Consider the following 27,306-nt stretch of genomic DNA (forward strand, 5'->3'; position numbering starts at 1 on the left):
AAAGACTTGGGCCATCCTCATCTGATGCAAGGTTTTCAGTTGTGCAACATGAGGTTATTTAAACTCTGACTTAATGTTGTGACAACATATTGTTTGAATACAACACATCACGGTGACAGTTGAAGCAACAGTACCGTTAATCCGATGCGTGAGCTCAACGCTGCTCTTCCTGTTTCCGACGGCGTTGCTGGCGGTGCAGGTATACCTGTGCTTCAGGTGTTGGGGAGTCACCTGTTTGATGACGGCACTGCGGACCACCTTAAACTCGTGAAATGAAACTCTCTCCTGTCTGAATCAGAGGAAGAATTCATCATCAGGGTACAACGTCACGTTACAGTTTAATAATATCCCACCGAGCAGTTGACGGAGGACTGCAGGGACTCACTGCTGCTTCTCCATCAGCAGCAGAGTCATCGTCTCCATGTTGCTGCCGTTACTCTTGTACCACAGCACCTCCCTCGAAAAGTTTACCTCAAAGGGAAAATATACCTCACACGTCAGATTGTGAGGTCGACCTTGAACGGGCACAAAGACATGGCCATGAGAGTTTAACACTTAATGTCCAAATGTCAGTGACACTACACTAATGTAATGTCTTGCCATCATACCAAGTTGGAGGATGCACACATGAGTCATTTAGACAAAGTAGAGCATTATAGTGAACAATTACAAGATTAGAATGAAATATCAGCTGGATTCATACAAAAAATAAAACTTTTAGTGGGGGACTCCCTGAATGAGTCAACAAGTGAGTTTCAACAAAGCAGAACATGAATGCTGGACGTGTATCAGTCATAAGATGACTGAAGCATCAACTGTGTTGACCTTTAAGTGACAACAACTCTGAGTTGTTTTTGTCTCATTCTTGCTGTGGGATCGTGTCGTTTGCAGAAACTCACCGATCTCCACGAGCTCTGTTGTGTTACCGTAAGGATACGTAATCCTGGGAGGAGAACTCGCTTCACCAGCTGTTTGGGAAATAAAGTCAGATATGAAAGCATTAGTGTCTGTGTCTGAGAAACATTCATACTGTACGATTCAGATCGGAGGTCTGCTTTGACACACAGCGACGCCCTCCTGCAGGAACACTGTACCAGTGGAGCGTTCACATCCAAAGAGACATTTCTGTTATGCATTTCCTTTGTGTAAACATATGTTAAAAAGTAATGAAGTGTATTTTAGACTAATAGCCATGCTATCAGCTGTACTTTGGGCCACCGGAGCCTTGAGCTGAATGCTAATGTCCCGCTAACGTGCTCCCATTGACAAAGCTAGCATGCCGATACTAAATGTGTACTATGTTTAACATCTGAGTTAACATGCTAACATGTCCTCATTAGCACTAAACACAAACTACCACGTCTGTGAGTATGTGCAGTATGTATGTGCTGTGCATCCTGTACAGAGGAGCCAGCAGAAACCACACAGACCACCTGCAGAGGAGAGGCTGTGGCTTCTGGGGTAAGCAGCCAGATATGAAGCAGGTTAGGTGTGAAAAATAACGAATGAGGAAAACATCAGCGAGTTCAACCGCAAAGGCTTATTTCTTCACTTATTTTGTAACTTGATTATCTTTTTGGAGTTCATGCAGACTTGATACAAAAGTTTGTTCAAACTAATCAAAAGGTCTGTTTTCTGAAACCTTATTTAATTCTCAATTTGTTTCTTCTTCTTGTTTTATTAATATAAGTGGCTTGGGTCATCATTTTAATATTGTACTACGGCCGAGGAAAAAACTCATTTCAGATTGGTTGGCATTAACAACCTCAAAGATTGTTGAGTTTTACCCCAGAAGCAAAACAGCCGCTTCTCCTGCCTCTGTTGAGCTGCATGCTAACACTAGCACGCAACGTCGGCATGCTAGTGTTAGCATTCAGCTCTCTTTTGAGCTAGCACGCTCCTGTCGGCATGCTAGTGTTAGCATTCACGTTCCTGTCGGCATGCTAGTATTAGCATTCAGCTCTCTTTTGAGCTGAATGCTAACACTAGCACGCAACGTCGGCATGCGAGTGTGTTACAGACACACGCAGAGCCCTCACGTATGACTGTGACGTTCACGGCCCTCCTGGAGGTCCAGATGACTCCTCGCTCAGGTGTTTGTCGATCACAGAAGTAAAGGCCGGCATCTCGCGTCCCGACTTGGCAGAGCTGTAAGGAGCCGCTCGTCTGACAGGAGGATCTTCTCTGCTCGGACACAGCTTTGTTACGCTGGAAGAAAGCACACTTCTTGTGAGGTTTTGCAGCGGTTTGCGTGATGTGAGAGGTTTTAATCCCGTTCATGTGAGTTCTCTTCACCTTGTACCAGATGACATTGGTGTTGTTACTACACCTGAGACCCGGACACGAGACCGTCCCGCCGACATCAGCCCTCAGCGCTACACTGCTGGCCTCCGGCTGCAAGCAGCCCAGACTGACCTCTGACCTCCTCAGCACCTGCAGGTGGAAGAACAAGTCGCTGCCGCTGGACAGCAAAGACCTGAACACTTGATGGAAGTTAAACTCATGCGGTTTACACAAAACCAGATTACTTTGCTGTGTAGTGTTCTAGAAAGGTTTGTAAAGTTGTAACTTTATCAATGCTTTGCAAATAACCATTGACAGAGTGTATGTTAATGAGTTTGTTATATGTGGGGTGAGGTCCCTATGAGAGCTATTGGCATAAATGGAGTGCAGTATTCATAAACACAATATTATGAGTGTATAATGACCTAAAACAAAATATTGCTGTGTTAGGAGCTATATTTTTAGGTGAGGTAGAGACATGTGTAGGTCAGGGCAAAGATGGGGATCCAGGTGTCAACACTAATATTACTTGAAAACCAGGGCTTCATAATTAGTGAAACACATTGTTTGAAGTGAACGTGGTTGTTTACCTGCACGCGTACTTTCCAGAATGTTTAGCCTCCGCGAGGAAGTCGCTGCCGCAGCTGAAGCTCAGGCCTGCAGCTCCTCCTCCGGTCCTGGAGCACACGAGCCGGCTCACAGCGCCGAAGCACGGCATCATGAAGGCCTCCCCCTCCACGGCTCGGTAGTGCTGCTGAGCAGCAGCTCGCTGCGGATCTGGAGAGAGGCTTCTGTTTCACTTCACCAGCAGTCACACATGAACATCTAAACCCACATCCATCAGCACCGTACCCGATCTTCTCACTTGACGGTTTGGCCCGCAGCATCCCTCCGAGAGAAAGGGGAAGATAGAAAAAACCAGAATGTGCCCAGCGTGCATCTTGTGTCACCAATCTGTGATCGTTGCCTGTGGATGTCGGTCTGATGGGTGTGATGAAATCAGCTCGAGCCTCTTTTCTGTGCATAACCACATCTGGTTTTCTTGGTATTTTCTCACTCTCATTGTTTTTTGCTCCACATCTCCATGATCAACACGAGTGGCAACGTGTTTGCCGGACGTGTAGATGGAGGTGTGTAGATGGAGGTGTGTAGATGGAGGTGTGTAGATGGAGGTGTGTAGATGGAGGTGTGTAGATGGAGGTGTGTAGATGGAGGTGTGTAGATGGAGGTGTCGGTGGTACGGTTTCCTGTTTGGTCGCTTTCCACTCGATTTCACAAGAAATGGCTCAATATATTGTTCCTGTGACTTGCTGCTTCCTACGTACACTATGGAGCATTTGTTGAATCTGAGTGTGTTGTGTAGTGTGTCACTGTGTTGTGTAGTGTGTCACTGTGTTGTGTAGTGTGTCACTGTGTTGTGTAGTGTGTCACTGTGTTGTGAAAGGAAACTATTTTTCATGATTTTTAGCAAAACAAATATTAAACTAGCGGAACACTCTGACAACAGGAGATACAAAAGGTAAATAACATGCAAGCATTGCTTTTTAATATTATTATTCCAATTCCGCTGAAAACAAAGACACAAACATATTCTGAGAGTAACTGTAGATTAATAAATCATGCTGCACACTGCTTCATGCCGTGAGCTCATTAGCACCATGTTCTAGTTCCTGGACTCTGGTTTCTATCTCACTACACAATCTGACACCGCTGTGCTGTCTGCGTCTGTCTACAGTATGTCACCACTATGTCAGCACTATGTCTACACTATGTCACCACTATGTCTACACTATGCCACCACTATGTCAGCACTACGTTACGACCTGTCTCCTTGTCTCATGTCATATCCATAATCTAACTGTGTATGCAGGGGGCTGGAGCACGTTGTAGATTATATTTATTAATATTAGTGCCATTACTGAATGTTATCACACAGTCTGCTGACTCTGCTGCAAAAACATACAAAAAACATGAAATTTTCGTGACTTCAATATATCATAATCGTTATAGCACATTTTATAGCACATTTTCAATACTGCAATACATTGTAATACACTGTGTTTCAAACATAAACCTGTTCTTTAAAGCAGGGTTTGGTCACAAGATGGCAAAAGCAACATCTTCCATAATATTCTCGAGTCTGAAACAACATTTAGCTTCTGGCTCCCTGAAACCAACGCAAACGAGGCCCAGCGGGTCGCACCAGCTGCTGAGGCGTTAACAGGCTTTATTCAGTCGGGTAAAGTGGTGTCGATTTTCTTCCGTCATGAAACAACTTGAGTGTTTATTTGTTCACCTCAGACCTTCACTGAGATATTAAAACAAATGTATGTAAAGGTTTCACACAGAACACGTACAAATACACAAATACACACGGCATCAAGACGTGTGCAATAACATAGAAGAGAAATGCAGTTATACATTTGAATATATATACATATATATATATATATATATATATATATATATATATATATATATATATATATATATATATATATATATATATATATATATATATATATATTGGGGATGTTAATTCATGCTTCATTCAAAGCAACAGAATACATTCTTCAACATGTCTGGATGTGTCAGAATAACAGTGAATCCTGTTGTGACCTCACGTAAAGGTCAATTCAACAAAGAAAGATGTTCCTTTGACGTCTCAAGACACCAAAAGTAAATGTGAAATTAAAGAATTATGACGTCTGTAAGCAGTAAATATATTTTCCTCGTATGCATTTTTGATATTCTGTATCTGCAAGTCATAAACTAAAAGAGACACGTGGAATGAAAGCTATTCATTCTGGCATGACGCAACACTCTGGAGCGGTGGTTCCCACACTGTGGGGCGCGGCCCTCTAGTGGGGCGCGGAGGTGTTACAGGTGGGGCGCGGCCCTCTAGTGGGGCGCGGAGGTGTTACAGGTGGGGCGCGGCCCTCTAGTGGGGCGCAGAGGTGTTACAGGTGGGGTGCGGCCCTCTAGTGGGGCACGGAGGTGTTACAGGTGGGGCGCGGCCCTCTAGTGGGGCGCGGCCCTCTAGTGGGGCGCGGTGGTGTTACAGGTGGGGCGCGGCCCTCTAGTGGGGCGCGGTGGTGTTACAGGTGGGGCGCGGTGGTATTACAGGTGGGGCGCAGGGAGATGCAGATTCTTAAAAATATATAGATATATATATAATTTTTAAGAATCCTTCATTAATCCCTCAGGGGGTTATTCTCTGCATGTCATCATCATCAGTAATGAAGTAGCTTTGTGCTGCGGTGAAGCTCTGGGGCTTCAGTGCCTTGCTCAAGGACACTTCAACATGAAACTATGGGGAGAAAACAGGGATCCAACCGGCTTCCTTGCTCATCTTTTTGCCAAATATGAGTTATTTTTGCACATATATAACTTTATTTGCATTGTTTGAACAAAGTGAGTGCACATGTTGTTAGTTTCTGTCAGATGGAGCGATCCGGTTTACTTGAAAGGGATTTACATTTTCTTTAATCTGGTCATTAAAAGTCTCAACAAGTTGGAGCGTTTTGTTCCCATGTGGTCGGGCCGGTTGAACACTTTGCTTCCTCCAGAGTGGAGACAGGAACAGTTTGAGGCCCTCTGGTCTAACTGCTGAAGGAAGAAGCTTCATCCTGTCATGATGGACTCTAGAAAGGTAGAAGCTTCATCCTGTCATGATGGACTCTAGAAAGGTAGAAGCTTCATCCTGTCATGATGGACTCTAGAAAGGTAGAAGCTTCATCCTGTCATGATGGACTCTAGAAAGGTAGAAGCTTCATCCTGTCATGATGGACTCTAGAAAGGTAGAAGCTTCATCCTGTCATGATGGACTCTAGAAAGGTAGAAGCTTCATCCTGTCATGATGGACTCTAGAAAGGTAGAAGCTTCATCCTGTCATGATGGACTCTAGAAAGGTAGAAGCTTCATCCTGTCATGATGGACTCTAGAAAGGTAGAAGCTTCATCCTGTCATGATGGACTCTAGAAAGGTAGAAGCTTCATCCTGTCATGATGGACTCTAGAAAGGTAGAAGCTTCATCCTGTCATGATGGACTCTAGAAAGGTAGAAGCTTCATCCTGTCATGACTACTCTAGAAAGGTAGAAGCTTCATCCTGTCATGCCTACTCTAGAAAGGTAGAAGCTTCATCCTGTCATGCCTACTCTAGAAAGGTAGAAGCTTCATCCTGTCATGATGGACTCTAGAAAGGTAGAAGCTTCATCCTGTCATGATGGACTCTAGAAAGGTAGAAGCTTCATCCTGTCATGATGGACTCTAGAAAGGTAGAAGCTTCATCCTGTCATGATGGACTCTAGAAAGGTAGAAGCTTCATCCTGTCATGATGGACTCTAGAAAGGTAGAAGCTTCATCCTGTCATGATGGACTCTAGAAAGGTAGAAGCTTCATCCTGTCATGATGGACTCTAGAAAGGTAGAAGCTTCATCCTGTCATGATGGACTCTAGAAAGGTAGAAGCTTCATCCTGTCATGATGGACTCTAGAAAGGTAGAAGCTTCATCCTGTCATGATGGACTCTAGAAAGGTAGAAGCTTCATCCTGTCATGATGGACTCTAGAAAGGTAGAAGCTTCATCCTGTCATGACTACTCTAGAAAGGTAGAAGCTTCATCCTGTCATGCCTACTCTAGAAAGGTAGAAGCTTCATCCTGTCATGCCTACTCTAGAAAGGTAGAAGCTTCATCCTGTCATGATGGACTCTAGAAAGGTAGAAGCTTCATCCTGTCATGATGGACTCTAGAAAGGTAGAAGCTTCATCCTGTCATGATGGACTCTAGAAAGGTAGAAGCTTCATCCTGTCATGATGGACTCTAGAAAGGTAGAAGCTTCATCCTGTCATGATGGACTCTAGAAAGGTAGAAGCTTCATCCTGTCATGATGGACTCTAGAAAGGTAGAAGCTTCATCCTGTCATGATGGACTCTAGAAAGGTAGAAGCTTCATCCTGTCATGATGGACTCTAGAAAGGTAGAAGCTTCATCCTGTCATGATGGACTCTAGAAAGGTAGAAGCTTCATCCTGTCATGATGGACTCTAGAAAGGTAGAAGCTTCATCCTGTCATGATGGACTCTAGAAAGGTAGAAGCTTCATCCTGTCATGATGGACTCTAGAAAGGTAGAAGCTTCATCCTGTCATGATGGACTCTAGAAAGGTAGAAGCTTCATCCTGTCATGATGGACTCTAGAAAGGTAGAAGCTTCATCCTGTCATGATGGACTCTAGAAAGGTAGAAGCTTCATCCTGTCATGATGGACTCTAGAAAGGTAGAAGCTTCATCCTGTCATGATGGACTCTAGAAAGGTAGAAGCTTCATCCTGGACGCCTGCTGCGGGGCCGGCAGGTGATATCGTAGCTGCTTCCAGAAGGAGGAAGCGTGCGGGATGGAGCTCATGCCCTTCCACGTGACGCAGTCCGCAGCCTCGCCGAGAAGCCGCAAGGCCTCCGGTAAGGAGCCGGATCTCGGCGCTTCGCTCGTCTCCGTCTGGATGAAGACCAAGCGAGTCTGCCGCTCCACCAGGGCGGCGTGGACGGCGCTCAGCAGCCCGGATCCCGGTCCGGCGTCCGGTCCCACATCTGGGGAGGCGGGAACCAAAACCACCGTCCGGCTCTGCTCCACACAGTCCAGCACGGCCTCGGCTGCAGCTGCAAGCAGCAGAGGTCACATGAGTCCGGACCTCACGCAGACTTCTTGGTTTGTTCAGAGTAAATGAGTCCGTACCTTTCCCCGGTGACACGTCACGCTCATAGAGACAGAGGCTGTAACCGAACCGCTCTTCCAAAACGCTCTGCAGATGTTTCCTGTCGTCTTCCTTCAGTCCTGTGTCGCTCTGGTAACACATCAGGAAGGCGTCATAGCTCTTTCCATCTGAGCAGACAAGCACAAGCAGCGTCACTTACTGCTCGTATTGAGTGAAGTCCACATGTCGATGGCCAAAGTGCTAAACGTAAAGGAAAGACCTATCTGCATGAAACAGTGCATGTTTTCAGGAGGTTTTTCTCTTGGGCCATCGACATGTGTCTCTTCAACATGAACTGTTCCCTCACATTGACCCTAAACATGAACCCCACCTGAGGAGCTTCTGTGGCAGCCCAGACTGTCTCTCAGGAAAAGAGTGACGGTGATTTTGAACCTCACATAGATAACTACTGCCGAGACCATCACCGCCACAACGCCGCCAACGCAGAGCGCCAGGGAGACGTAAGAAGGACGAGCTGCAGGGACACAGAATGATGTGTCAAAACGTCCATTTAAACACATTCATGTGAAGCAGTGATCTGATCTGATGGAAAGCTGGTTTTAAAAGCTTTTATGACATTCATATCAAGAATAAACAAGTAATTCATTAATCCAAACGTGATAATGTTACTACACAGAAAGTACAGATTGAACAGGTTAAGATTTAAGAAGAAGAATCATATTAGAAACCTTTTTGGGTCAAAGTGATGCTGACGGACCTCGAGGGTCCAGAAACAGGATCCAGTCTGCAGGTGTAGTTCTTTGATAAATTATCCTCTGACACCTTCCTGAAGACCAGAGACGCCGTGATCTTCATCTCTGAAGCGTCGCCCTCCCTGGAGAGGAAAGAAAAGTAAGAAAAACAAGCTATCGTGTGTTGTGTGTGTTAAAAACGAGCTCGTCATGTTTACCGTGAGTAATTGTAGAAAACAGGAAAGCTGCTGTTTGTTTCCACTTCTGATGTCCCGACTAACCAGAAGACCTCGTCAAAGTCTGAATACACAACCGCTCTACACTCCACCACCACGGTGTCACCTGGGAAAAGCAGTTTACACCAGATTTAAAAGGAAAGACAGTAAAGGATGTGTGTGTCCGTGATATGACGGAAGAAGATGGACTCACCCAAATCTACATGAAAGACATCGCTCCTGTGGGGGGAAGTGATCACTGGGACCTTCTTTTTTCCTGTGCACAAAGAGGAGAAAACACTTTTCATCTTCCCGGCCCAACACATGCAGATGAGCAGTAAGACGGCTGTGCCCTCACTCTCTGGTTTGACCTCCAGCGCCACCCTGAAGGTCATGTTGTACAGGTGTGTGTAGCACAGGTAGGACCTGGTGCAGGTGTAGACTCCCTGGTGCTTCTCCTGCACGCTGGAGAAGTATCCGTCTGTCGGCTCAGACTCGCCCTCCTGGAAGACACCAACAGCAGTGACGTTCAACCAGCAGGTCCAACCAGCTGCAGCCTGGAGGAGAAGCTGCAGCTCTTCATGTGCACGTCATGACTCTGCTGCTGCACCTTGTGCCACACGGTGCCGTTGCTGCTGATGTTGGGCGTGCTGGCAGCGGGCACGTTGACCTCGGGGCAGCTCAGCGTGCAGGCCGCTGCAGCGTAACACCTCTGAGGGTACTGGGTCCTCTGCTCCTGCTCTCTGGACCGCGTTGTGCTCACGGTCAGCCGGAACCAGGACCGGCTGCTGGCGTTCCTGTCACGCCATCACGAAAAGCTCTTTTGAAGATTTAGCGTTCAGGTTTGAAACATTTTGCAGAGTCTGACTGGACAGTTAGCCACGTTAGCATTGTGTCGAGCTAAACTGAGACTGTGAACACTGTCAGCTTGACATCCAGGTGTTAGCGCTGTTAGCAGCTGCGTTAGCATTTAGCCTCACAGAGCTGCTGGCTTGGCTTCAGACTCGGTCTTGTTTATCTTTTAATACATATATATTTTAATGCATATATATTTTAATGCATATATATTTTAATGCATATATATTTTACTATACATATATTTGAATACATATATATTTTAATGCATGCATATTTTAATATACATATATTTTAATATACATATATATTTTAATACATATATCTTTTAATACATATATATTGTAATACATATATCTTTTAATACATATATATTGTAATACATATATCTTTTAATACATGTAGTTTAATACATGCAGGCTTTGAGGGAAAGACGCTTCCTTCATGAGCCTTTGTGTTTGTGTTGGTTTCTTTACCCCAGAGAGCAGGAGTAGTTCCCCTGATGGAGGACAGAAGCCCTGAGGACCACCAGGCTCCTCCCGTGGAGCAGCAGCCCCATGCGGGTCTGCTCGGCGGAGGACATGCGGGTCAGATCCGTGTCCTGGCTGCTGGGACCGGTCCACATCACTGAAGGTCCGTCCAGAGGGCAGAGCAGCGCCGCCATCTCTCCCGCCCTGACGTCTGCGTCTCCGGCTGTCCAGGGACCAGCGCCTGCAAACACGTCACACTTCAGCTGCTTTCAGTGCGTGAAGCGGCTCTTCACTCCAGGACTGGAGGAGCGCGTCCACGTGAGGCTCCATCGCGCCGGTCCGGATGAGCAGAGCGGCTTTTAACGTCTTCTCGGCTTTGAACCAGCGACATGAGAGCAGGTTGTGTTGCTGAAGAGTCCACTCAAGAGTTGTGTTACTTAGTGGTTACAATATTTCCGTTGACTTTCTGCTTCATGTGACTTTCTGTCTGTGTTCACCTTCGTTATTCATGATTTCAGGTTCACCACAAATCCCACAGATTACTTTAATTAGTTGCATTACTTTAGTGCTAGAAAACTTCTCCTCACATCAAGTTCATCTGCATTTGTGAATGTGGAGGTGCAGCTGAAGGCATGCTGTCAGCTCAGAGGACTTGTGCATCAGGTGTGCAGACTTTCTGTCGTTTAGCTCCAGCTGACGTTCAGCTCTTCTCTCACGTCCTTCTTTCATCTCGTGACTTCAGTGAGACACAAACTTTGTGGAAGTCATTCAACAAAGGGAACGGAGGGAAGGTGGTCGATGTATTTAAACGTGTACGTTTGGTGTCTGTGGTCTTATCTGCATGTCACAGTGTATCACACAAGTCTGAGTTATTCATTATTAACATCTGGAGCCGTCAGGATTGTTATGAGACAAACAACATTATGATCCAGTGTTTTTGTTCCTGCAGCTTTAAGTACATTTCCTCAAGTATTTGTACTTTCACTTCCATCTTCCGCTGCTGTATACTCATACTTCTACTCCACTGCATTCATTTGTAACTTCAGTAAGTCGCGATGTTAGAGATTCAGGTTGAATCCGTTCACCAGCTTCACACCTCAGGACTGTGATCACTGATCAAAGGTTACATCATTTACAAGAGCTGTCAGGTCTGTGATCTCAAACCACACGGAGAGAGCTCACCCTGTGACGCCAGAGGCATGTTCTAGGTTCTAGGTTCTATGTTCCATGTTCCATGTTCTAGGCTCTAGGTTCTATGTTCCATGTTCTAGGTTCTATGTTCCATGTTCCATGTTCTAGGTTCTAGGTTCTATGTTCCATGTTCTAGGTTCTAGGTTCTATGTTCCATGTTCCATGTTCTAGGCTCTAGGTTCTATGTTCCCATGTTCCATGTTCCATGTTCTATGTTCCATGTTCCATGTTCTAGGTTCTAGGTTCTATGTTCCATGTTCTAGGTTCTAGGTTCTATGTTCCATGTTCCATGTTCTAGGTTCTAGGTTCTATGTTCCCATGTTCCATGTTCCAGGTTCTATGTTCCATGTTCTTACCTGTTCCTGAAGACAGGAGGAACAACAGAAGCAGCAGAGTTCTCAGCATCTTGATGTCAGAGCCGCGGTCCTGCTGACTGGAACATTTTCCACAAATCTGTGAAATGAAACCACACTGATGATGATGATGAGGAGGAGGAGGAGGAGGAGGAGTGAAACACCAGGAAGAGCGCCACGCTGCTGCCAGCGCAGTAACCGTTGGGTTCCTCTTCCTCGTGACCTCACTGGCTCCGTCGGCGCAGAACAAACCACACGAGCTGCAGCTTTCAGTTCAGAGGAAACGTGGCGACAGCGTCACTGAGACGCCAGAACCACAGACGTTGTGTCTGCGGCTGCTGAGCCACACGGACACACAGCTGAAGCAGGAAGACACAGAGAGGAGCTGTGGCCTCCAGAGGTGCTGAGGACACGACGAGCAAAAGCATCCGAAGAGCTTCAGCTCTTTAGAAATGTTCCTCTGAGGTGCTGGAAGAAGCATCTTCTACTCTGAAGTATAACGGATGAAAACGATGAAACAAGCCTGCATTCTGCACGTTACCAGCTAAATGTATCAGAAGATAAAAGCTCTATTCAGAGTTTAGTGGTGTTATATTAGTATTATTAGTGTATTATCAGCGTGTGTGTGTGTAACTGCTGTTGAATGCTGTTTTCCATTAAGATGATGAACAGAGAAAACATGTCTGCTGGTTGTGTTTCATTTTAAAACGTTGCTCTCTCATTGTTTTGTTATTTAGATGATTGACACTTCTTCAAGTTTATAAAACTTTTCTAAATAAAACAATAAAATCATCTCAGGGAGACATTTTAAAACATGAAGAACTAAACTGCTGTCAGTCCTGAGATGCTTCATGGAGCCGATGAGAGGATGAAACGTCTTCACTTCATCCCAACACGAGTCCAGCAGCGACACAAGGAACACGGGATCCTGCACACTTCCCAGAATGCAACGGGACGCCTCGTTTCACTGACGTCATGAGTTATTGTTCCTGACGAGACGTTGAGTGAAGCGTTGGTCTTCTGGAGGAGACATTGAGTGAAGCGTTGGTCCTCTGGAGGAGACGTTGAGTGAAGCGTTGGTCCTCTAGAGGAGACGCTGAGTGAAGCGTTGGTCCTCTAGAGGAGACGTTGAGTGAAGCGTTGGTCCTCTAGAGGAGACGTTGAGTGAAGCGTTGGTCCTCTAGAGGAGACGTTGAGTGAAGCGTTGGTCCTCTAGAGGAGACGCTGAGTGAAGCGTTGGTCCTCTGGAGGAGACGCTGAGTGAAGCGTTGGTCCTCTGGAGGAGACGTTGAGTGAAGCGTTGGTCTTCTAGAGGAGACGTTGAGTGAAGCGTTGGTCCTCTGGAGGAGACGCTGAGTGAAGCGTTGGTCTTCTGGAGGAGACGTTGAGTGAAGCGTTGGTCCTCTGGAGGAGACGCTGAGTGAAGCGTTGGTCTTCTGGAGGAGACGTTGAGTGAAGCGTTGGTCCTCTGGAGGAGACGCTGAGTGAAGCGTTGGTCTTCTGGAGGAGACATTGAGTGAAGCGTTGGTCCTCTAGAGGAGACGTTGAGTGAAGCGTTGGTCCTCTGGAGGAGACGCTGAGTGAAGCGTTGGTCTTCTGGAGGAGACGTTGAGTGAAGCGTTGGTCCTCTGGAGGAGACGCTGAGTGAAGCGTTGGTCTTCTGGAGGAGACGTTGAGTGAAGCGTTGGTCCTCTGGAGGAGACGTTGAGTGAAGCGTTGGTCCTCTGGAGGAGACGTTGAGTGAAGCGTTGGTCCTCTGGAGGAGACGTTGAGTGAAGCGTTGGTCCTCTAGAGGAGACGCTGAGTGAAGCGTTGGTCCTCTGGAGGAGACGTTGAGTGAAGCGTTGGTCCTCTGGAGGAGACGTTGAGTGAAGCGTTGGTCCTCTGGAGGAGACGTTGAGTGAAGCGTTGGTCCTCTGGAGTAGACGTTGAGTGAAGCGTTGGTCCTCTGGAGTAGACGTTGAGTGAAGCGTTGGTCCTCTGGAGGAGACGTTGAGTGAAGCGTTGGTCTTCTAGAGGAGACATTGAGTGAAGCGTTGGTCCTCTGGAGGAGACGTTGAGTGAAGCGTTGGTCCTCTGGAGGAGACGTTGAGTGAAGCGTTGGTCCTCTGGAGGAGACGTTGGTTCCTGCTGCCCTCTAGTGGACAAACACTAAAGTGTTCCAGGTTTAAGGATCAGATCTGTGTTTTTATCTGTTTTACTCCTTTTGTTTGTTTTAAACAATTCAGATTGTTCCGTTGTGCGTTCTAGTTTGTTTATTTCTACTTGTGTGTATTCTATCTTTCTGTAAATCATGTTGTACTGTATGTACTTATACTACAGTAATATACTACAGATATTAATTATATGTGGTGGAGTAAAATGTGTATTTCCTTCTGAAATTATGTGAAGTTGTTATGTATAAATATATACATATATGATTATAGTTTCTACATGTTTTTGACTAATAACTCATCTAATTTGCATTCTCAAGTGTTCAGCTGAGGTTTACATAGTGAAGAAGTCACATGACCTCATGGACTGGTTGGACTGGGAGACGTCACTGGAGGCAGAAGCAGGTCCAACCAGCTCATCAGGTCAGCAGACGGACCAACAGCACGATGTCTGATGTTCAGCTGCCGTTTGGCCTCAGGTGTGAAGACGTGAGCTTCATCAGAGTCTTCATGAGGTGATGAGAACAGCTGACGGCTGGACGCTGAGTCAGCAGGACACACAACACAACAACAGCATCTCTTCTTCTATATTAGCTGCTATATTGTTCACATCATGAACATGTATGAATGCAGGGTGAAAAGCAGTGAAAACAACAGAAAGGTTCATTTTGTAAACTACGAGTTATTTGCATTTCTGAGGTTCTTTTTATTATTCCTTTTCTTTATTGAATATAACCATGTGTTATGAGTTAAGATAGTTTCTATATTATTGCTCATATACGCTTTGACATATTCCTGTTTCTATAAGGGGAAATGTTTTCTATCACAAGTGCATTGATATGTTTCTGTTTTATATGACAAAGGCCAAATGAAGTCATAAGTAGACATATGATCATGTGAAGATCTGCTGCAGAGAGGTATTGACCTTTGACCCAAGCCAGAGCATGTTGCACCACACCCATTACTCACTAATGAAAGGTCTGACGCCTGTAAGCTTATCATGACTCCATCAAACAGCATCGGCATGTTTCATCTGCCAACTCTGTGCACAAGGCGCCGGCCTGACTGACACCTGTTCAGACTGACACCTGTTCAGACTGACACCTGTTCAGACTGACACCTGGTCAGACTGACACCTGGTCAGACTGACACCTGTTCAGACTGACACCTGTTCAGACTGACACCTGTTCAGACTGACACCTGGTCAGACTGACACCTGGTCAGACTGACACCTGTTCAGACTGACACCTGGTCAGACTGACACCTGTTCAGACTGACACCTGTTCAGACTGACACCTGTTCAGACTGACACCTGTTCAGACTCCCTTTCTGCAGCTTCATCTACAAACGCGAGATGAGCGAGTGACCAAAGACAGATCAGTAAATCACTGTCGACAGTCACCTCTACTGTAAGACCCCTCCTCTCGTTTGCCTATAAAAACAGAGACAGCGGAGCACTTCTTCAGTTGCTTCTCAGACTCTGTCCCCAGAATAATCCACTCTATTGGAGCAATCAAACGGAGACTTTCTATGTGAGTAAACTGAGTCTCTTAGCGCTGCGGAGAAAACCTCCAAGAACTAAGAGGCCGGGGCACGATGTGTTGAGCACCTGAAACATGTCTTACTTTTGGACTGTCGTTCAACTCTTGAGGGGATAACCTCCAAAGAAAGGAAGTTGCAGTAAAAGTATTCTCTAGAAAGGTAGAAGCTTCATCCTGTCATGATGGACTCTAGAAAGGTAGAAGCTTCATCCTGTCATGATGGACTCTAGAAAGGTAGAAGCTTCATCCTGTCATGATGGACTCTAGAAAGGTAGAAGCTTCATCCTGTCATGATGGACTCTAGAAAGGTAGAAGCTTCATCCTGTCATGATGGACTCTAGAAAGGTAGAAGCTTCATCCTGTCATGATGGACTCTAGAAAGGTAGAAGCTTCATCCTGTCATGATGGACTCTAGAAAGGTAGAAGCTTCATCCTGTCATGATGGACTCTAGAAAGGTAGAAGCTTCATCCTGTCATGATGGACTCTAGAAAGGTAGAAGCTTCATCCTGTCATGATGGACTCTAGAAAGGTAGAAGCTTCATCCTGTCATGATGGACTCTAGAAAGGTAGAAGCTTCATCCTGGACGCCTGCTGCGGGGCCGGCAGGTGATATCGTAGCTGCTTCCAGAAGGAGGAAGCGTGCGGGATGGAGCTCATGCCCTTCCACGTGACGCAGTCCGCAGCCTCGCCGAGAAGCCGCAAGGCCTCCGGTAAGGAGCCGGATCTCGGCGCTTCGCTCGTCTCCGTCTGGATGAAGACCAAGCGAGTCTGCCGCTCCACCAGGGCGGCGTGGACGGCGCTCAGCAGCCCGGATCCCGGTCCGGCGTCCGGTCCCACATCTGGGGAGGCGGGAACCAAAACCACCGTCCGGCTCTGCTCCACACAGTCCAGCACGGCCTCGGCTGCAGCTGCAAGCAGCAGAGGTCACATGAGTCCGGACCTCACGCAGACTTCTTGGTTTGTTCAGAGTAAATGAGTCCGTACCTTTCCCCGGTGACACGTCACGCTCATAGAGACAGAGGCTGTAACCGAACCGCTCTTCCAAAACGCTCTGCAGATGTTTCCTGTCGTCTTCCTTCAGTCCTGTGTCGCTCTGGTAACACATCAGGAAGGCGTCATAGCTCTTTCCATCTGAGCAGACAAGCACAAGCAGCGTTGGTAGAGACAACATGGCCGATTGTTTTTATGTCTTTAACCCAAAAAACATGAATCCCACCTGAAGCGCTGCGACGGCAACACAAAGAGCCTCGAAGGAAAAGAACGACGTCCTTTCTGAGTTTCACCAGAACAACAACTGTGACAAGGATCATCACGGCGACGGCTGCGAGGCCGAGAGCCAGCGGGAGCAGCCGGGGAGCCGCTGGCGGGACAAATAACCTCCATCATAAAGACTTCACAGCACATGAAACCTCCATGTGGTTTGAAGGTGTGGATTAGAGACAGGCATCAGTTAGTGGATCATCATCATGACTCAGCAACACATGCAGCGGCACGAGAGAAGTCAAGCTGAAGCTCTCTCCGTGCTTCATGTCACAAACCTTTTTGGGTCAAGGTGATGCTGACGGAGCTCGAGGGTCCAGAAAGAGGATCCAGTTTACAGGTGTAACCTTTTGATAAATCCTCCTCTGACACCTTCCTGAAGACCAGAGACGCCGTGATCTTCATCTCTGCAGCATCGCTCTCCCTGGAGAGGTGAAGGAACATCCAGAAGGACTGTGAGCCACGAGACGACACCGGAGCACGTCCAGACTCCAGCGGCGAGTGTTTACCGTGAGTAATTGTAGAAAACAGGAAAGCTGCTGTTTGTTTCCACTTCTGATGTCCCGACTAACCAGAAGACCTCGTCAAAGTCTGAATACACAACCGCTCTACACTCCACCACCACGGTGTCACCTGGGAAAAGCAGTTTACACACATTAACGTAAAGCTGCAAGATGAAGTGTAACGACACAAAAACACACTCACCTAACTCGACATTGACGACTCCGCTGCGAGGGGAAAGTATCTCTGCTTGTCCAGATTTTCCTGTGAAAGAAGAAGAGCAAACATTTAACACACAAGTAAAACATATTGAAGTTTATAACAATAAAGAAATCCAAGAAAATGTCTCCCCTCACTCTCTGGTTTGACCTCCAGCGCCACCCTGAAGGTCATGTTGTACAGGTGTGTGTAGCACAGGTAGGACCTGGTGCAGGTGTAGACTCCCTGGTGCTTCTCCTGCACGCTGGAGAAGTATCCGTCTGTCGGCTCAGACTCGCCCTCCTGGAAGACACCAACAGCAGTGATGTTCAACCAGCAGGTCCAACCAGCTGCAGCCTGGAGGAGAAGCTGCAGCTCTTCATGTGCACGTCATGACTCTGCTGCTGCACCTTGTGCCACACGGTGCCGTTGCTGCTGATGTTGGGCGTGCTGGCAGCGGGCACGTTGACCTCGGGGCAGCTCAGCGTGCAGGCCGCTGCAGCGTAACACCTCTGAGGGTACTGGGTCCTCTGCTCCTGCTCTCTGGACCGCGTTGTGCTCACGGTCAGCCGGAACCAGGACCGGCTGCTGGCGTTCCTGTCACGCCATCACGAAAAGCTCTTTTGAAGATTTAGCGTTCAGGTTTGAAACATTTTGCAGAGTCTGACTGGACAGTTAGCCACGTTAGCATTGTGTCGAGCTAAACTGAGACTGTGAACACTGTCAGCTTGACATCCAGGTGTTAGCGCTGTTAGCAGCTGCGTTAGCATTTAGCCTCACAGAGCTGCTGGCTTGGCTTCAGACTCTCGGTCTTGTTTATCTTTTAATACATATATATTTTAATGCATATATATTTTAATGCATATATATTTTAATGCATATATATTTTAATATACATATATTTGAATACATATATATTTTAATGCATGCATATTTTAATATACATATATTTTAATATACATATATATTGTAATACATATATCTTTTAATACATATATATTGTAATACATATATCTTTTAATACATGTAGTTTAATACATGCAGGCTTTGAGGGAAAGACGCTTCCTTCATGAGCCTTTGTGTTTGTGTTGGTTTCTTTACCCCAGAGAGCAGGAGTAGTTCCCCTGATGGAGGACAGAAGCCCTGAGGACCACCAGGCTCCTCCCGTGGAGCAGCAGCCCCATGCGGGTCTGCTCGGCGGAGGACATGCGGGTCAGATCCGTGTCCTGGCTGCTGGGACCGGTCCACATCACTGAAGGTCCGTCCAGAGGGCAGAGCAGCGCCGCCATCTCTCCCGCCCTGACGTCTGCGTCTCCGGCTGTCCAGGGACCAGCGCCTGCAAACACGTCACACTTCAGCTGCTTTCAGTGCGATTGATGCTCTCTGGGATGCGAACCAACAGAAGGTCAAGTCCCACGAAACCTTCTGGACTTGTTTCATTGTGTTCTACACACTCGTGAGTTCCTCAGAACGAGAAAGCTTTCCAGTGACGACATGACGACCCGCTGACGTCACCGCTGCGGTGCCGGTTGTCTTGTGATCCGGCAAAAGGAAGCGGGTCAGCATCTGCGGGTCACGCCGAGCTTCAGACCGCTTGGTTTGCTGTTTGTCGTGTTTCATATCCACGTTGATATTTCATAACGTCGTCGTTCATAATGCGGTTGAGTTTAAACGCAGACTTCAAACCCTCGTCTTTAGTCTGAAGAATAATATCTCAGAGGTTCTTCAAACTCCATCAAAGTTCAGAAGAGTCAAGAGTTCTGACATCCTGTTATGTTATTAGATATTGATGCAACAATGAGTAAGAAGCATTTTACTGTGTGAGGTCAACTTGAGACTGAATTAGTTTAGTTCACGTCCCAGAGGATTAATAAGGGCTGTAATAATAGTTAATAATCTTTTACAAACGATAAGGTAAGATAATCCTTCATGAGTCCCTCAGTGCGGAAATTACAGGATTACAGCAGCTCTGCTCACAAGAAGAGACAGAGAAACATCAAGGAATATGAATAAACAGGAAATAAAAATGAACAGTAAGAATATTAAATATACAGATGGAATAAAACATGTGTATAAAAGTACTTCAACATAAAAGTCCTGCAACATCAATCTGTTCTTTCCTTTTTTGTGAAATAACGTATGTGAGCAATGTAATAATAATAATAAATACTTATGTAATGTATCAATGTGTAATGTATTAATATGTAATGTATTCATATGTAAAGTATTCATATTTAATGTATTATTATGTAATGTATTATTATGTAATGTATTAATATGTAATGTATTCATATGTAAAGTATTCATATGTAAAGTATTAATATGTAAAGTATTATTATGTAATGTATTCATATGTAAAGTATTCATATGTAAAGTATTAATATGTAAAGTATTATTATGTAATGTATTCATGTGTAATGTATTAATAATCAAAGATTAGAAAGGCGAGGACTCTTCAGTGGTAAATTCTAACAACTCATCTGACCTGGAGCTTCGTAACCACTTTAATTCCTGTTTTATTTCATGAACTTGTCAGGTTTTGTTTTTTAATAAAAGCTTTCCATTAATCATAAGCTGCATTCATGTTTCCACTAAAGTGAGAGTATAGTTTGAGCTAAAGCATTTTAAAACTGCAGTAGTAAAGTTCTTGCACCTCCTGAGTGAAGATGGATCCTACCTGTCCTCAGAGAGCAGAGCAGCATCAGCAGCTTCAGCGGGTCCTTCATGAGGGAAACCGGATCCTCGGGTTCTCCTGACTGTTCTGGACTCTTTTCACTTCAGCAGCAACATGAAAATGAAAGCAGGAACAGGAACAAGCCCTGAAGCTGAGACTCAGCAAGCTCTGTGCACGTTTACACAAAGCACAACTGCAAACCTAAATAAATAACAATTACAGTAAAGGACATGATCAACACGTTATTCTAATCATAATAATCATTTATTTTACGTTTATATGGATGTGTGCTGCGTTTAGTGAGGCAGACATGGTTTATAACATGTCACGTGTGCTCTAACACGTCCCAGCAGTGTTGTCAGGACCAGTGAACATGTTCACTGGTCCTGACAACACTGCTGGGACGAACAGCTGAAGTTGCCTGACAACTTTGCAGAAACACAACTCTTTTTTAGGAGGACGTCCTTATATATGTTTTATATCTTATTTTGGGGAATATTAATACGATTGATTGTCGGAGTGCAGAAACATTGAGTCCAACTTTCTCAAAATGCACAATTATATATATATATATATATATATATATATATATATATATATATATATATATATATATATATATATATATATATATATATATATATATAGTTCTGTCGTGTTTCTCTTGTGTGTTATGTGTTTCTGTTGTGTGTCTCTCGTGTTATGTGTTTCTCTTGTGTTTCTCTTGTGTGTCTCTGTGTGTTATGTTTCTGTTGTGTTTGCGCGCCGCGCTGGAAACGCGCACCGCGCCGCGCGGGAGGTCCATTGTTACTCACGCGCTCTGACTCTCTCGGTGCTGCAGCTCCAACCCGAGCTAACGGGCTCTAACCCGAGCTAACGGGCTCTAACCCGAGCTAACGGGCTCTAACTCGAGCTAACGGGCTCTAACCCGAGCTAACGGGCTCTAACCCGAGCTAACGGGCTCTAACCCGAGCTAACGGGCTCTAACCCGAGCTAACGGGCTCCAACCCGAGCTAACGGGCTCTAACCCGAGCTAACGGGCTCAACCCGGACAGCAGACGGACACAGAGGCTTCTGTCTTCGGGGACGATCCTGTAAAGTACCGGAGATGACGGACATCCTGCGGCTGCTGTCAGGAGCGGACGGCGGGACGGTGCCTCCTCTGCCCCGGCTCTCTGGAGACGGTCAGACTGCGTGTTTGTCCCCAAGGACATCCGGATAAACTGTTTATCCAGCTGCTGCTTGTTTATCTCCTCGCTCCGTCTCCGTGTAACCAAACTTCATGTTTGTTTCTTTCAGATATACAAAGTATTTGGGCTGCAGTATCTGCCTTCATTGAACGTCAGATGACCTTACAAAAGGTTAGACCGACCTACCCACCCACCTACCTGCCTACCTATCCATCCATCATCCATCCTTCCATCCATAATTGATTGATCCAACAGGGCGTGCGCGTGGCAGGACTGGGGACCTTCACCTTCTCTCAGCAGAAGTTGGACATAGGAAACAAGTACACAATGATCCAACGACCCATCTTCCTCATTGCTGGGAAACTTGTGCAGTCTCTGGGGTTAAAGCAGGTCAGACCTCTGGCTGCAGGTGAGTAGAAATGTCTTCTGAGGATTCAACACTCACGAACACACAAGATGGAGGATTAATGAAAAGAAGCACGACTCAGGATAAGAACCTGAAAACGTTACTTTTCAATCAGCTCCTTATGAGGGATAATACATACTGTTACAAGATCATGACACAGGTGTGTGTGTGTGTGTGTGTGTGTGTGTGTGTGTGTGTCTGGCAGCAACACACCTGCCGGTGGTGCAGCTGAACTTGGCCGCGGTGTCGCAGCAGACTGCGTTCAGCCGGGACGAGGTGGAGCGCTGCGTCAGAGAGACGCTGCTGCTCCTCCTCAGAGCTTTGGCCTCCGAGCAAAACGCATTCCTCACCTTCCAGGGAATCGGAGTTTTGTCCTTCAGGAGCAACAAGGTGCCGCGCCCGCTCACCTGTGTTGCTCCTCGTGGCGCCATGACGGCAGTTTGCTGCTAACGTTCATCTCTGCTGTTGTTCAGGTGCAGATGAAGTTCAGCAGAGCTTTCGTTCAGGCGATGGATGGAACCGGTCGGCTGCTGTCGGCCTTCAACCACGTGAGTGTCGTGTGTGTGTGCATGCTGGAGTGTGTGATGTGTGTGTTGATGCACGGCCTGTGCTCTCTCCCTGCAGAGACCCGGCAGCAGCAGCTCTTTACTGTCCGGGCTTCAGACTGCCAACCCCGTCACCATGCCGACCGCCTGCTCTCCTCAGCCGGCCGCTCGGCGCTGGTCAGCAGCTCCAGACCCGAAGAATGCAGGAGGTGAAGCGCTCTGGCTGCGTGACGGCACTTAAGGAACCTGAATTCAACCAAATCCTTCCAGATCTAGTAGAAAAGGATCTGTGGTCCTCACTGCAGAAGCTGCAGAAGCTGGAACAAACAAGAAACATTCACGTTATCGTAGCGTTCGGGGGAGTTATCAACGTCGTTTTACGATCCACCTCCTGCATCTCCAACCTCACAAATGAACAGAAGATACGTCACATATTTAATCTGTAGAAAGAACAAAGTGTCATGTGCCAAAGGGTTTCTTGGTTGGAGTCTCACGGTTACAACTCATACAGATGTTTTCTCCGGTCTTCATGCTAAGCTAAGCTAACCGGCTGCAGCTCCATATTTATCGCACAGCGAGTGGTGTCGATCTACTCTACAAACGTTCATCTGGAGAGCAAATTCATATTTCCTGATGGCTATCAGGCGTTTCCTTGAAGCCGTGACCTTGATGACCTGCTGGCTCCAGCTGGTTCAGCTCTCTGTCTGGAAGGACTCCAGCTGTTGTAATGGGTGTGTGATAGTCCTGATCCAGGTTATATAAGACTGGATCAGGTCTACAGCTTCATGAGGCTCATGACTCATGAACAATCCAATCACATGCTGAAGACTTCCTCTGGACGCTCTGCAACGTCACTGCTGGACGAAGAGGAACGTCTTCATCGTCTGATACTTTAATAACGCAACAGTCGGTTAAAGTGAACATGAACAAACAGCTGAGTGAAGACGGAGAGCTTTGAACTCCGTCAGACATGACGATGCCAGACTGCATCAACATGAGAACATGAGAAGAGTTTGAGAGTAGCATGTAGTAGCACTGTGCTGTCGCATGTGGTGCAGGTTCCGTCACGGTGAAGCTCTCCATGTTCTGTGTCTGCAGACGTTCAGCAGAGAGAACCCAAATCCCTTCAGCCCGCCAGCATGAAAGCTGTCAGCCTGTTTGAAGAACTGAGTCCAAAACCCCCCGAGGAGGCCGCTGACAAGTACAACACACACACACACACACACACACACACACAGGTTCAGTTGGCAGTGCATGAGTCCGTGTGAGCTGAGCGCTCTGAGGTGGTCTCATATTGTTACAGCTTCCAGCTCCATCAATGATGCACAGCCACCTGTGGGACAGATTCCTCCTCTGTCCTCACCTCACACACACACACACACACACACACACACACACTATGGTAAATAATCTGTTTCCACTCTCAGGCTCACCTCCTCCGTCGCTCCAGCAGAGGTCAGTCTCAAGCTGCAGGAGCCTCACGTGACTGTGAGCTGCTCTGGCCACGCCCGTGCTGGACAGGTGTGTGTGTGTGTGTGTGTGTGTGTGTGTGTGTGTGTGTGTGTGTCTGCTTGGGAAGACTGTAAGGAGATGTTATTCATAGGGAATTAGGTTTTATTAATATGAGCGTTTGAGTATAATATTCCTGACAATACAATGGCAGATGAAGCCGTGTTGTGTCTCTGTTGAGGGAGCAGCGATGAAAATATGAATATTAAACAATGAAATGAAAGAACGAGGTCGTGGATACAAGCGGCCAAGATGAGGTTCCTCTGTAGGGCTCGGCCTTAGAGATAGAGTAAGGAGATGAGGTTCCTCTGTGGGGCTCGGCCTTAGAGACAGAGTAAGGAGATGAGGTTCCTCTGTGGGGCTCGGCCTTAGAGATAGAGTAAGGAGATGAGGTTCCTCTGTGGGGCTCGGCCTTAGAGACAGAGTAAGGAGATGAGGTTCCTCTGTGGGGCTCGGCCTTAGAGACAGAGTCAGGGCCTGACGGGGTCAGCAGATGACAGTGGATGGACAGGTGGATGGAACCAATGCATTCCTGGACAGTGTGTGTACTGCACAGCGTGTAAACACCTGTAGACTCACCTGTGGTCTTGTCGTGTAGGAGCGGTGCTACCTGTGCATGCAGCGCGCTCAGAGAAACGTCCCCGTGTACCTGAGGGAGCAGCAGCAGGCGGAGCAGCGAGCTCAGGAGAAGCTCCTCCTGCTGCAGGAGCAGCACAGAGACCAGCAGCTCATGCACCAAGAACAGGTCTGTGCACGTGCATGGCTGCACGTAGTGTTTTCACACGAAAAACACACACATTTGACTGCACAAACGTTAGCTGGAGGCTATAAACACACACACACACACACACACACACTGGAGCGCGAGTACAGACGTACACAAACACCATTATGTCAAGAAAATTTGCACTAAAACACAAACAATACAAAACATCTCAACAGCTGATCGTTGGGTGGATCTCATCGGGCCGGAGAGATGAGAAAAGGTCTTCGTCCTCTTGGCGGCGCCAGGGAGGAGTTATGGGGCTTCTGGGAAATTACAATTCAACATGAGACAACTGGAAGTGCTTTGCATGATTTCTCCAAGAGGATTTCTGGGTTCAGTCAAAGTAACCTCTGAGAGCGGACTCTTCCCCTGGAGAGCCTCCTGCTCTCAGCGGTCGCTGCTGCAGTCGACTTGACGCCGCTGGGCTCGTGCGTTTGTGTGTTCGTCTGGCAGGAGAAGCTGAATGAGCAGCGGACGCACGCAAAGCAGGTCGCTGCCTTCAACCTGCGAACGCTGGAGGAGAAACAGAAGACGTGCTGCGCTCTCTTCCCTGTGAGTACGACGGGATACTGAAGGTCAAGGCTTCAGTCCTGGTGGAAGTCTGAGCCTCCAGACCAAACGCACTGCGTACGACACTAGCAGCAGGTCAAAGTGTAACAATCAGATTGTTCATACGTTGAAAAACTAATGCAGAAATGAAAAATCTGACCATAAATTGTATAAAACCCCTGTTGATCTTGACGTTTAAGCATGAAATCACACTCTTGTTAACGCGTTCAGACTTCCTTCGTCTTCCCGGCGCGACCCTTGACCCCCGCCAGGAGCGTGCAGCAGCACCGCTACAGGAGCGAGCTCCAGAGCCAGATGGAGGCCCGCCGGCAGCACGAGGCCCGAGACCAGCACAGCCGTCTGCTGCTGGAGCGCCTCGACCAGGTCCAGCTGGTCCAGGAGTGAGTACCACGTGTCTGTGCTCGCGGAACGCACAGAACCATGGGTAATGATAGCAACCTGTTGTGTGCTAGGGCGGCGCTGCAGAAGGCTCAGCAGCTCCAGCAGAAACACCAGAGAACTGCACTTTACAGGAGGGCTCTGGACACGCAGGCAAGGACACACTCCACAACAGTGACTTCCAGACTTTTGAAAAGCATTTTGTAAACTCTGGGTCAAGACCCAGAGGAGGGTTGCGGGTGAGAGGGCAGCCTGCTGGGCCTGGATACTTACAAAGAGTCTATTGCATATAAGAAGCGGAGGAAGTTTTGCTTTGGGGAACATCTCTGGTTCAGTCACATACTTCATTTCAGGGAGAATGTTTTCCAGAATTTGGCAATATTTGTTGGGGTTTCACATTTTGTATTTGGTTTAGTTTGGACCTCGTGAGCCAGAAAGTCTCCTGGATGGTCACCTTACTAAGTCTCCTCAGTGGTCACCTTACAGTTACAAAGTCTCCTCAGTGGTCACCTTACAGTTACAAAGTCTCCTCAGTGGTCACCTTACAGTTACAAAGTCTCCTCAGTGGTCACCTTACAGTTACAAAGTCTCCTCAGTGGTCACCTTACAGTTACAAAGTCTCCTCAGTGGTCACCTTACAGTTACAAAGTCTCCTCAGTGGTCACCTTACAAAGTCTCCTCAGTGGTCACCTTACAGTTACAATGCTCTGTCCTTCAGGTCGGAGATAAGAAGAGCTCAGATCCTCCAGAGTGCCAAGTGGACAAGTCCGGGTTCAACCGACCAGCAGCCGACCACGCAGAAGGTCGCGAGAGGGCCCAGAAGGTCGACTCTGTTTCCTCAGTTTGAATCTTTTACTTTGTGTGTCGCCGGGAGAAATAATCAAAGTCCTTATAGTTCAATTAAAAGTCTCTGCATTGCATTTTGTTTTGCAGTGGTGGAAGAGATACAAGCTGCAAAACCAATGAAAACAATATACATATGAATATTATTGATTCAATAACATGCAATAAGCAGTTTCAGGTTGCAGCTATTTGAGATGTAGCTAAATAGTGTGTGTGTGTGTGTGTGTGTGTGTATATATATATATATATATATATATATGCGTGTGTGTGTGTGTGTGTGTATACATGTATTTCTACTGGCAGCTCTTCAGAGTAAACCTCAGTGCTGCCACTCAGAGGAAGAAGGAAGAACTGCACAGCCGGCGAGCAGAGCTGGAGAAAGAGCGAGAGGACCTCAGACAGGACAACATGGCGTGAGTAAAGGGGGATGAAAGGAATGGATATCAATGTAGACGAAGGAAATCGATGCTCGTTTGTCTCTCCGGTGCGTTCGCTGTCCAGGTTCATGACGGGCCGCATCAATCGCTTCGAGAAGAGGCGAGACCTCAGTAAGTCGCTGGAGGACGAGTGGCGTCGCAGTGCAAAGCAAAAACAGCAGCGAGAGGAAGAGGAGCGGCGCTTCCTGAGGTCTGTGGATGAGCATCACCTCCGGCTCACATCTGGTTCTATCATCAGGAGGTGACCCTTCTCTCTGTGGCAGGTCTGCTGGGGAGCTGCTGGTGGACAAACTGGCACAGTACAGACACTGCTGCCAGTGCAAGAGGAGGACCTCCAACTGTGGAGAGAGCAACATCTGGAAGGACTCTCAGTATCTCTCCGGCTCGCAATTCATGATCTGAACATCTGACCAGCGTGGCCTCCAGCAGCTACAACTCAGCACCGACACCTCAGAACAGAAACAAGACCTCCGTCTCATCATGTGACAGCCACTTAAGATTGAAATAATACGTTATATACTTTTAGC

General features: G+C 47.0%; 4 protein-coding genes across 5 annotated transcripts in view; 1 reads left to right on the forward strand and 3 right to left on the reverse strand.

The window, feature by feature from the left end:
* Window positions 1-3,101, reverse strand: part of LOC137801971 (interleukin-18 receptor accessory protein-like) — a 7,004-nt gene extending 3,903 nt beyond the window's left edge. The window contains exons 1-6 of the mRNA XM_068599456.1: window positions 2,874-3,101; window positions 2,296-2,476; window positions 2,040-2,208; window positions 900-968; window positions 386-515; window positions 135-289 (exon numbers count right to left, since the gene is read on the reverse strand). Of these exons, the coding sequence (XP_068455557.1) occupies window positions 135-289; window positions 386-515; window positions 900-968; window positions 2,040-2,208; window positions 2,296-2,476; window positions 2,874-3,004 (835 nt within the window). The 5' untranslated portion in view covers window positions 3,005-3,101. The remainder of the gene's footprint in view (window positions 1-134; window positions 290-385; window positions 516-899; window positions 969-2,039; window positions 2,209-2,295; window positions 2,477-2,873) is intronic.
* A 4,485-nt stretch (window positions 3,102-7,586) lies between these two features.
* Window positions 7,587-10,457, reverse strand: LOC137801938 (interleukin-18 receptor 1-like). The gene is made up of 9 exons (XM_068599390.1): window positions 10,270-10,457; window positions 9,549-9,735; window positions 9,297-9,441; window positions 9,153-9,215; window positions 8,942-9,065; window positions 8,721-8,866; window positions 8,363-8,506; window positions 8,013-8,159; window positions 7,587-7,936 (listed from the first exon to the last, which is right to left on the reverse strand). The coding sequence occupies exons 1-9, from the start codon at window positions 10,455-10,457 to the stop codon at window positions 7,587-7,589; spliced, it is 1,494 nt and encodes a 497-aa protein (XP_068455491.1).
* Window positions 10,458-16,060: 5,603 nt separating this feature from the next.
* On the reverse strand, window positions 16,061-21,176 carry LOC137801939 (interleukin-18 receptor accessory protein-like). The gene is made up of 11 exons (XM_068599391.1): window positions 20,951-21,176; window positions 20,139-20,236; window positions 18,563-18,797; window positions 17,872-18,058; window positions 17,620-17,764; window positions 17,468-17,527; window positions 17,272-17,395; window positions 17,041-17,186; window positions 16,719-16,862; window positions 16,487-16,633; window positions 16,061-16,410 (listed from the first exon to the last, which is right to left on the reverse strand). The coding sequence occupies exons 2-11, from the start codon at window positions 20,185-20,187 to the stop codon at window positions 16,061-16,063; spliced, it is 1,587 nt and encodes a 528-aa protein (XP_068455492.1). The 5' UTR covers window positions 20,188-20,236; window positions 20,951-21,176.
* On the forward strand, window positions 20,964-27,306 carry LOC137801933 (coiled-coil domain-containing protein 81-like). Of its 2 annotated transcripts, XM_068599383.1 has the most exons (16): window positions 20,964-21,319; window positions 21,435-21,496; window positions 21,581-21,734; window positions 21,937-22,121; window positions 22,205-22,279; window positions 22,356-22,485; window positions 23,375-23,477; window positions 23,704-23,797; window positions 24,384-24,530; window positions 25,005-25,103; window positions 25,332-25,501; window positions 25,574-25,652; window positions 26,218-26,322; window positions 26,646-26,755; window positions 26,844-26,969; window positions 27,043-27,306. In XM_068599383.1, the coding sequence occupies exons 1-16, from the start codon at window positions 21,244-21,246 to the stop codon at window positions 27,179-27,181; spliced, it is 1,854 nt and encodes a 617-aa protein (XP_068455484.1). In that variant the 5' UTR covers window positions 20,964-21,243; the 3' UTR covers window positions 27,182-27,306. The 2 variants fall into 2 exon arrangements, with proteins under 2 accessions (XP_068455484.1, XP_068455485.1); XM_068599384.1 differs by lacking the exons at window positions 21,937-22,121; window positions 22,356-22,485.

Source organism: Clinocottus analis, unplaced genomic scaffold, assembly GCF_023055335.1.
Source record: "Clinocottus analis isolate CAN_PGR_092001 unplaced genomic scaffold, fCliAna1.0.p SCAF_47, whole genome shotgun sequence".
Lineage (NCBI taxonomy): Eukaryota > Metazoa > Chordata > Actinopteri > Perciformes > Cottidae > Clinocottus > Clinocottus analis.